At 42.6% G+C, this 10,759-nt stretch overlaps 1 protein-coding gene across 1 annotated transcript; it reads right to left on the bottom strand.

Annotated features, from left to right (window-relative positions):
• Window positions 1-2,133: 2,133 nt before the first annotated feature.
• Window positions 2,134-2,664, bottom strand: LOC137942897 (uncharacterized). Its single transcript, XM_068788619.1, has one exon. The coding sequence runs from the start codon at window positions 2,662-2,664 to the stop codon at window positions 2,134-2,136; it is 531 nt and encodes a 176-aa protein (XP_068644720.1).
• Between the last annotated feature and the right edge of the window lie 8,095 nt (window positions 2,665-10,759).

Here is a 10,759-nt window from a genome sequence, read left to right as displayed (position 1 = left end):
ACATTGAAAGAGGAAACTTTAACCTCTTTTCCGACTGTAGGAGGGTTAGAAAATCATAGCCTCTCTTACATGGGTAGTATCAATCTCCAAGAGAAACCCTACCTAGTTAACGTGAGTCTAAAAGTGGGTTTCATATATCGTGATTCAGATTAGCACAATTAACCTTCTTGTGACATAGAAGAATACAAAAAGGAAACTGCTTTTCAAGGATCACGATAATAGGAGGAGAAAAGGGAATCTTTGCTGTATTACTTTGATCCAAAACCCTCCTAATGTGCTGGATTCTCAATTACCTCACCGAGTTACTAGATCCATGGATAGGGACCATAACACCCATACATCAGAATGTATTAATGCAAATGGAGCAATACTAGTAGTTGTAAGACGAGGAGAATATGTACTCCAAACATGCTTACTTAATTGACATGCCTCACAATTGAAATTAGACAAAGATTTAAAAGATGGAACTAAAAAATGCAGTGACGAGGTAGATAGATGACCAAGCCGGTTGTGCCACAATTGAGGCTCGGATGTAGTGGATGAAATAGCAGCTACTGGTGGAAGAGTAAAATAGTATAAACCCCCTTTTTCATGGCCGCCATATATCAAAATGTATTAATGCAAATGGAGAAATACTAGTAGTTGTAAGACGAGGAGAATATGTACTCCTAACATGCTTACTTAATTGACATGCCTCACAATTGAAATTAGACAAAGATTTAAGAGATGGAACTAAAGAACGAAGTGACGAGGTAGATGGATGACCAAGCCAGTTGTGCCATTGTTGAGCCTTGGATGTAGTGGATGAAATAACAGCTACTGGTGGAAGAGTAAAATAGTATAAACCCCCTTTTTCATGGCCGCCATACATCAGAATGTATTAATGCAAATAGAGCAATACTAGTAGTTGTAAGACGAGGAGAATATGTACTCCTAACATGCTTACTTAATTGACATGCCTCACAATTGAAATTAGACAAAGATTTAAGAGATGGAACTAAAGAACGAAGTGATGAGGTAGATGGATGACCAAGCTGGTTGTGCCACAGTTGAGCCTTGGATGAAGTGGATGAAATAGCAGCTACTGCTGGAAGAGTAAAATAGTATAAACCCCCTTTTTCATGGCTACCACCAATCACTTGTTTTGTAGTTTGATCCTGAGATATACACGAAGATGGTGAAAAGGTGACAGAACAATTTAATTGTTTGGTTAATTGACTAATGGAGAGCAAATTTAATGGAAATTGAGGAACAAATAACACATCTTAGAGAGGAATAGACGTGGTAAGAGAGGAGAAACCCTTGCCAAACACCTTGGTTTGGGAACCATTAGAAATAGTGACAAATATATGAGGAAGACATGGAGACAATGAATGAAGCATGTGTTTGTTACCTGACAAGTGTTCAGAAGCCCCGGAGTCAATGAACCAAGAGGAAGGGGTTGAAGCGGAAGAAAGCATACCTGAGGCAATGGTAGTGGTAGTAGTAGGTCTTGGTGGATTAGAGGACTGATCCAATAAGGATTTCAACTTCTGAATTATAGCATAGTCTTCCACAGAAATAGTCATATTCCTGGAATGAGAATTTGTCCTATCCTCCTTTTTCTCAACATTAACTGAGGTTGGATTGGCTGTCGCCCAATCAGGCTTGCCATGGACTTTCCAGCATGAATCCACAAGGTGGTTCTGACCACCACAGTAAGTGCACAATCAAGGCTCAATGTCGAAATGGGTCGGACCAGTTCAACCACCTCTATTGCAGCTTCCTGTTATGGTCTCTGACCATGGACCGAGTGATTCAATGGAGGGAGAGGCTGTTGGAGGGATCTTCGTTTATGCCCTGACGTCCTAATCTACCTGGACGACCTATGTTGACGGATGGAGTGTTCACGGAAGGAATGGAGTGGAGACAGATTGACGAAAAGCGGATAACCAGGCTCGTCAAAGGGAGTCTTGCACCTTGGGTTCGTCAAGGAGAACACCGACCCTGATTTACGTTAAAATTCTGCATACCTCTCATTCCCTTTCGTTAGCCTCATAAAGCCATCATCCAAGTTCGAGCTATAGTTTATTACAAATATGCCATTCCTAGCTTAACTACTAGCAACTAACGAAATAAAGACACATATAATGCCTAAGGTGACTCACCGTGTCGCCTCTGGATGACTCGTCCTGCTATGAAGTCCATAACATCACTCCCTCGGTAGAGAAAGAGCTTGTCCGCAAGCTCAAATGTAGGGTAGATGTGCTTCAAGACGGCTAAATCTTCCCAATTGGTCTCTGTAGCATCCGTGTGCGTCCACTGAACTAGAATTTCTGTCTTATCATCAAGCTGGCGAGCACTCAAAATTTTGGTAGGTGCGAGATCAACTTTACCATCTTCAATATGTTGTAAAGAAGGAACCGACAGTGTTGCTGAACCTTTTAAGGGCTTGAGCAAGGAGACATGAAAGACATTATGAAGCTCGGACTCTGGAGGTAGGTGGAGTTTATACACTACCTGTCCCACAGGCTGGAGAATCTGGAATGGTCCAAAATATTTTGGCAAGAGCTTGTGCCGAGTACTGGCAAATGAAGGTTCACGGTATGGCGGGAGACGTAGCCATACAAAATCTCCCTGATTGTACTGGATATCATGGTGATACTGATCATAATAAGCTTTCATACAGGCTTGAGCTTATTGAAGATGTAGGGTAGCGAATTCCAGTAATTGATCACGATTGAGGAGGGCTTGGTCAACTACGTCCACTCTGGTGGACGCCTACGCATACGAAAGCAGTTGAGGGGGATCTCCGCCATATAGGATTCTGAAAGGTGTGGCCTATAATGCCGTGTGAAAAGAGGTATTGAAGCATTATTCTGCCCAAGGAAGGCATTCCACCCATCGTTTAGGAGTGTCCCCCACAAAACACCGTAAATACATCTCAATGGTGTGGTTCACCAGCTCAGTCTGGCCATCTGTTTGAGGATGATAGGCAAAAGAGTATTTGAGTTTGGTACCCGATAATCGGAATATCTCTCTCCAAAAATGACTTGTAAATACCATATCGTGATCACTGACAATGGATTATGGAATGCCATGGAGACGCACAATATTCGCTAAGAAAACTTGAGCTACCAGCGCTGCTGTGTAAGGATGCTCCAGCGGTATAAAGTGGGCATATTTTGAAAACCGATCAACCACCACAAAAAGAATAGACTTTCCGGAATCCTTAGGAAGTCCATCAATGAATCCATTGAGATGTTCGACCAAACCTGTGTTGCGAGATTTAGTGGTTGCACTACCCCAGCTGGACTTAAAATTTTGGTCTAGTTACATTGGCACACCGGACACTCAGCCACATACTTTGCAATAGTGGCTTTCATCCCTTCCCATAAAAAATCTCCCTGTAGCCGCTATAATGCCTTGAGGAGGCCCTCGTGAGTGCTGTGATGGTATGATGAAACTGCAATGGTTACCAAAGGGGTGGCTGGCGATAAATAGATGCGGTGCTTGTAGAATATGATGTTGTCCTGAATTGACCAATGGGAAGACATTGTGCCCTTGATGATTTTTTGTATCAACTCCTTTATTTCAGGGGTGACTAATGGCAGTGAGAAGCGTTGTCTCCTCTGACCGACGGGACAGGGCATCGACAGATTTTTTCAAGGCGCCTGCCTTATGTTTCACAGTAAAATCAAACCCCATGAGTTTTGTAATCCAATGCTGTTGTGAAGAAGTTGAGAGGCGTTGCTCCAATAGAAACTTCAAATTGTAGTGGTTTGTGCGGATGATGAAGAAGCAGCCGCATAAATACGGCCGCCAGTGACGGACTGCCTTGGCTAGGCCAATTAAATCCCTTTCATAGGCTGGTAACTTATGATGATGAGCTGAAAGTTGGCGGCTGAAGTAAGCAATGGGGTGGTGAGATTGTTGGAGTACCACCCTAATCCCACCTCCAGATGCATCACATTCCATTTCAAAGAGATTCTCAAAATCAGGTAATGGCAATATTGGAACTGTTGCCATTGTTTGTTTGAGGGTCTAGAAAGCTTGTTCTGTGGTATCATTCCAATGGAAGGAATTGCGTCTGAGGAGATTTGAGAGCGGATTGGAAAGTGGCGCATAATTATGGATGAATTTTTTGTGGTAACCTGCTAGTCCCAAAAATCCTCGTAATGATAAAATAGTTCTTGGTTGGCCATTGTATGACATAATTTTTTTTTTCTGGATCCACTATGACCCCTGTTGATGTAATGACATGACCCAGATAGGCTACTTGAGGGAGACCAAACGAACACTTGGAACGTTTTAAATATAGATGATGAGTTCTAATTAGTGTGAAACCAGCCGTAGATGTTGCTCCCATGACTTGCTATAGATTAAGATATCATAAAAAAATACAAACACAAATGAGATAGGCACTAAATACCTCGTTCATTAATGCTTGGAATGTTGATGGAGCATTAGACTGACCGAAAGGCATGACGACGAATTCAAAATGACCATGATGAGTACGAAAGGCTGTCTTCGGTATATCCGGAGGATACATTCGGACCTGGTGATACCCCTAACGCAAATCCAGCTTGGTGAAAAATTGAGCCCCATATAATTTGTCTAGTAATTCATCCACAAATGGTATAGGAAACTTGTCCTTGACTGTCTTGGCATTCAATTCACGGTAGTCCACACAAAACCTCTAAGTATTGTCTTCTTTCTTGACCAATAGCACTAGAGAGGAGAAAGGAGACATACTGTGTTGGATGAGACCTTGTTCCAACATGTGGTGACATAGACGTTCAACTTCATCTTTTTGAATGCGTGGGTATCTATATGGCCGCACCACTACCACCTCAGATCCCGCCTTCAAACGAATCTTGTGGTCACACTGTCTCAATGGAGGAAGAGACGTTAGTTCCTGAAAGAGGTCGTTAAAGTCTTCCAGTAACTTTTCTAGAGTGGTAGATGGATATAGTTCCGGCTAAAGAATGTGTAAATGTACTGGCAGTTGAGCTTGGCGTCCCTGTAATGTGACCTTGTTGCCCTCTAACTCAAAGGTCATGGTTTAGGTCGCGAAATCCCTCAAGATGGGTCCCAAAGTTTGGACCCACTTAATCCCCAAAACCATATCAAAACCTGCGAGTGGAATGATGAGAAATTCTGCTGAAAATGGTTTATCTTCAATGGAGAATATAATGGCCTTGCTGATCCCATAACTTTGAACTTTTTCTCCATTAGCCACCGAGACGGAAGCCATAGGACGAGGCTGGATGGGGAGCTGTAAATGTTTGGCAGCATTGAAAATCAAAAAATTATGAGTGCTGCCTGAGTTCACCAGACTTAGTAGCAGTTGCTCACTGACTGAGGCGCACACCTGCATGGTAGTTGTGGACCGGATGCCTGTGATGGCATGGAGAGAAATCTCTAGTTCCTCTACTTGGGGTTCTTCGTCCACCGGAACTTCTTCCCCTTCATCAGTAACTTCCAACCAGAATAATTTCTGACATTGATGACCAAACGTTTACTGTTCGTCACAATTATAACAAAATCCCTTGGACCTTTCTTCCATCTTGGCTCTATTCAATTTCTTGATAAATTCTGGTTGAGAAGGACTCGGCTTAGGGGCTTGAGGAGTCGTTGAATTAACAGTATTGCGCCATGGTGGTCATGTGGTGTGGGAGCCAGCCGTATGTCTTCCCCCCTGCCAGGTCGGCTTGCATGACTGTAATTTGTGTTTGGTTTCTAATGCTCTGGCCAAATTCAGCGCTCTCAATAAATCCGTAGGAGCAAGCAGTTCAACTTCTAGGCATAGGGCTTATGTCAACCCCGCTGTAAACAGACCTACTTGCTGGTCCACCCTCACTACCTTGCTGGCCCTGGCCAACTTTTCTTGGAATGCCTTTTGATACTGTTCGACAGTGCCGGTTTGGTGTAGCAACACCAAATCCCCCAGTGGATTGCTTTGAGCCGGTGGCCCAAACCGGATGGAACACAATTCTTTAAATTCCTGCCAATTTAAATTTAGATACTCCAATTCTAATTGATGGCCACATAGCTGCAGTTCGTCGAGCATATGGAAGGTGGCCAATCCCACTTTGTCACTTTCAGCCGTCCGTTGGTGAGAAACTTTTTTTTCACACCTGTAGAGCCAGATCAGAGGGTCCTCAGACCCATTAAAACTTGGAAACTCCAATTTGGTGTATCTCGGAATGGTCCCCCCTCCGGAACTAAAATTTCCTCCTGGCACTGGGTGCTCTGTGCATCCAGCATAATGTTGCCCTTGTTTGGCTGTCGGGCTTCTTTCCCCTTCCCGTGGGTTGGAATTTCTTCCCCCAAGAATATCGAATAATCTATGGGATAGAGCTTCAATTTTTAAATGTACATGTTGGGAGACCCTACTGGCCAACAACTCAACCAGACATTCCTCGAATTCTTCTTGCCCTGCCGCCACTCGGGTTTCACTTTTTTCTTGCTCAGCGTGTATCATCTCTTTGATACTAGCTATCAAGTCTATGTTGTTAGATGACTCTCCCATACTGACCCGCTCTGATACCAATGTGTTATGATCTCTGACCATGGACCGAGTGATTCGACGGAGTGAGAGGTCGTTGGAGGGATCTTCGTTCATGCCCTGACGTCTTGATCTACCAGGATGACCTATGTTGATGGATGGAGTGTTCACAGAAGGAATGGAGAGGAGATGGATTGACGGAAAGTGGATAACCAGGCTTGTCAAAGGGAGTCCAGCACCTTGGGTTTGTCAAGGAGAACACTGACCATGATTTAGGTTAAAATTATGCTTACCTCTCATTCCCTTTCGTTGGCCTCATAAAGCCATCATCCATGTTCGAGCTATACTTTATTACAAATATGCCATTCCTGGCTTAACTACTAGCAACTAATGAAATAAAGACACATATAATGCCTAAGGTGACTCACTGCATTGCCTCTGGATGACTCGTCCTGCTATGGAGTTCGTAACACCTCCTTTTGTATTTCTACCACGTCCTTGAAATGGGGATCATGTACCCCAATTACCAAAGAAAATAGCTAATGGAACATCAATCGAAGAAGGAGGAGATGGATCAGGAATCCGTAACAATATAGCATCGATGTCATAAAAAGAAGGAAGGGTAGAGGAATTAAGAAGCTGAGTTTTAGCCACCTCTAGATATGGCTTAATATTGGTAAGGCAAATAGCCGCTGCTAGGGCGTGGCACTATTTTTCTTGAACAACAATGTCGATAGAGTATAGTTGAGCAATTTTCCATTCTTGGAGAAGGCCACGAAATCGGGCCAAAAACTCATGAATATTATCTCCTTGTTTGGTAGCCAACATACTTTGGAAAACATCATATACCCTTTCCAAGGAGGCGGTATTGGAATATAGCTTATCACATGTGTCCCAAATATCCTTGGAAGTTTCCAAGCGGACCACATTGTTAGTGACTACTCTTCCATCCTGTTAATAAGCCAATTGATAACCATGTTATCATTTTGACCCATTTACGGTAGACTTCATCTTCTTCATCAATCGGAGGAGGGATTTTGATAACATGACTGAGAAGGTCACGAGTAATGAGAACCTCCGTATCGATTGTGACCAATTGAGGTAATTGGAAAGACCTCTTAGAGGAATTGTAGTAAATCGGAGTTTGTCACTCTTATTACTCATATGTCCACTCTCCATGTTGACACAAATCAACTAGTAAGGTTAATTGTCAAAGAGGCTCAAATAACAATTACACAACGTAATTTGAAGAAAATGTAGACCAAAGTAGCCACCAAAAATAAGTATAGAATATTTTCACGAGAATAGGCACCAAATCATGGAAAAATTAGTGTTTTTATTTGTCAAGTGATAAAAAGAACCAGCTACTACTCAACTTCTCTTATATTTATAAAAAAAAATAGAGAGACGAGAATAGATGCAACTCTTATCCTTAATCCAAATTCAACCACAAAACCGAGAGCAACTTTAGACAAGGCCTTTCTTGGCAAACCGAGAGCAATTTCTTGGCAGAATAAATTCCAACAATTGGGAATACTTCAACACAAAAAAATAGTCAATTTCTGAAGTTCAAACACAAAAATAATAGGGATAAGTGAGTGCTGAAATTTCATCAAACATATAACGATCATCCAACAACATAACTATTATGGACTCCATAGCATCACGAGTTATCCATAGGCATAGGAATTAAATTATGTCAATTTACTTTTCATTTAATTTCAATTTGGTTTGGTTTACTTTGGGTAGGTTCAGTGTAATGTGGCGTGAACCACTTGACCTAATGGGTCATCTTTGTATTTTCGTCCTCAACCTTATTTAGGGGGATGTGAAGGAAAAGAGAGGCAACTATTGAGAAAATTATATTTTACAGGTCTGATTCTCCCTCAGAGGTCAAGGTCAGATTCTCCCTTTGAGGTCCAAGGTTGAGCTTCCTCCAAAGCTTCTTCATTCTAAATTGAGTTCCACCATTACTCGATCAAGAAACAAGGGTTCTCTTCCAACGTCAAGATCATCCATGGAGGGAAGAGAGGAAAGAAGTGTGACTCGATCCATGGCAAGGGAAGAACCTAACATCTTGGTATCAGATAGGTCCACCCTTGGGGATTCCTCTTCCCCTGACAATTTGAGACAGTTAGTGGAAGATAATAGGTAAAGGACAGATAACCAGGCTCATGCCTGGAAGAGGTGCGTCAAACAACCTCTGATTTGTGTGATGTAATAAAATCAATGGATGCTGCCATCCAAGCTCTCCTCCGGCGACAAGAGGACCATGATACACGAGCCCAACCTCCAGCTGCCTACTCTTCACCGGCCGAACACCATCCATTTCACCCACCACCTCCCCCACAACCACCAATGCGTCAACACCATTCCCATCTGGGGACTGCCATTCAAGGACCAAACACTGTGCCCAGGTATTTAAAACTTAACTTTCCTACGTATAATGGGTCTAAGGACCCTTTGATTTGGTTAGCCAAGTGTGATCAGTTCTTTTACCATAAAAAAACACCTGCGGATGAGAAAGTGTATTTGGCCGCCTACCACATGCTCGATGTAGCGCTTCTATGGTACCACCAATTCCGAAATGACCAAGTGGTTCAAGATTGGGCAATTTTTAGACAATCTTGTATGATGAGATTTGGTCCTCCTGCTAGTAGCAATCCATTGGGCGAATTAATCAATTACAAACAAACTGGAACACTAGAGGTGTACCAAAAGACCTTCCAGGAAAGGTTAGCCCGAGCAAACCAGTTTGTTAGCCACACACAGTATGTTCATATTTTTACTACTGGTTTGACAGAAGCTCTGCGTTTAGAAGTTGAATTACATGCTCCTACAGATTTAGACCACACTATGAATTTAGCCAGGGAAATTGAGCACAAGCAGCGTGTTCTAAAGGAGTCATTGGTCAAAAAACCATCTTGGCCAAGGAGGCACAATGCCTCTACGCCAAACCCTTCCTATGGACCTCCAAGATTTAGAGACAGTGCAGTCCCACACCCAGACATCTCTAATTCGGCTCCACCTGCTCCTTACTTCAAAAAACTTACTAGACAGGAAATGGACCAGAGAAAGGCCAAGGGCCTCTATTTTAACTGTGATGAACAGTATGTCTTTGGGCACCACTGCAAAAAATTATTCAGTATATGTCTATGGGAGGATGGAGAAGAAATACCACCAAAGGAAGAAATTGTGGAAACTGACCAAGAAGGTCCAGAGATTTCCCTTCATGCTATGACTGGTTTACGCAGTGCAAGCACAATGTAGGTTAAAGCCCAATTACATCATTTACAGTTACTGGCTTTAGTTGACTCGGGTAGTACACATAATTTCATCAGTCAGTAGGCAGCATAACAACTTGGGTTAGTAGTACAGCAACAAAATGGTCTTTCTGTATCAGTAGCCAATGGGGCTAAAATTACTAGTGTAGGCATATCACCAGCCACACACTTTGATATTGAGGGATATGAATTTGTTGTAGATTTTCAGGTGATTCCACTATCAGGATTCGATTTGGTGCTAGGAATTAAATGGCTACAATTGTTGGGACCAATACTATGGGGTTTCCAAGCTCTAACCATGTCTTTTATAGAGGACCAACGTCAGATTATATTGCATGGCACACAAGCACCACTCACCTGCGCACTACAGGTTGCCCAGGTCCAGTCCACAAACACATGTAAGTTATCTCACTTACAGAATTTGAGGATATCTTTCAAGACCCTATTGCCTTATCGCCACTTAGGCACTGTGATCACCGTATCCGTTTGAAAACAGGTACCGAGCCAGTAGTGGTACATCCGTATCGTTACCCTCACTCACAGAAGGATGAGATTGAAAGGTAGTGCCAGCAGATGTTAGCATAGGGTATTATTCAGCCCAGCAGGTCTCCTTTTTCTTCACCGATATTACTAGTCCGCAAGCATGATAAGTGATGGAGGTTCTGTGTGGATTACTGACAACTCAATGCCCATACAATTAAAGATAAATTTCCTATTCCAGTGGTGGACGAGCTATTAGATGAGCTACATGGAGCTACTATTTTTACTAAACTCGATTTGAAATCTGGCTATCATGAAATCCGAGTTCATCCATCAGATGTGGTGAAAATAGCGTTCCGCACGCATCACAACCATTTTAAATTCCTCCTAATGCCATTTGGTTTGTCAAATGCGCCTTCCACCTTCCAGGCCCTCATGAATGAGGTATTTTCCCCTCTCTTGAGAAAATATGTATTGGTCTTTTTCGACGATATTATGGTCTATA

Source organism: Aristolochia californica, unplaced genomic scaffold (assembly GCF_029961685.1).
Source record: "Aristolochia californica isolate CCGP_79_NKW_82.1479 unplaced genomic scaffold, dmAriCali1.0.hap1 SCAF_10, whole genome shotgun sequence".
In the NCBI taxonomy this organism is placed as follows: Eukaryota; Viridiplantae; Streptophyta; class Magnoliopsida; order Piperales; family Aristolochiaceae; genus Aristolochia; species Aristolochia californica.
Note: the sequence above shows the minus strand (reverse complement) of the source record. Positions and strands in the feature narration are given on the sequence as shown.

Excerpts from the sequence above, each read along its gene's own strand:
- LOC137942897 (XM_068788619.1), bottom strand. The coding sequence starts at position 2,664 with ATGAAAGCTTATTATGATCAGTATCACCATGATATCCAGTACAATCAG.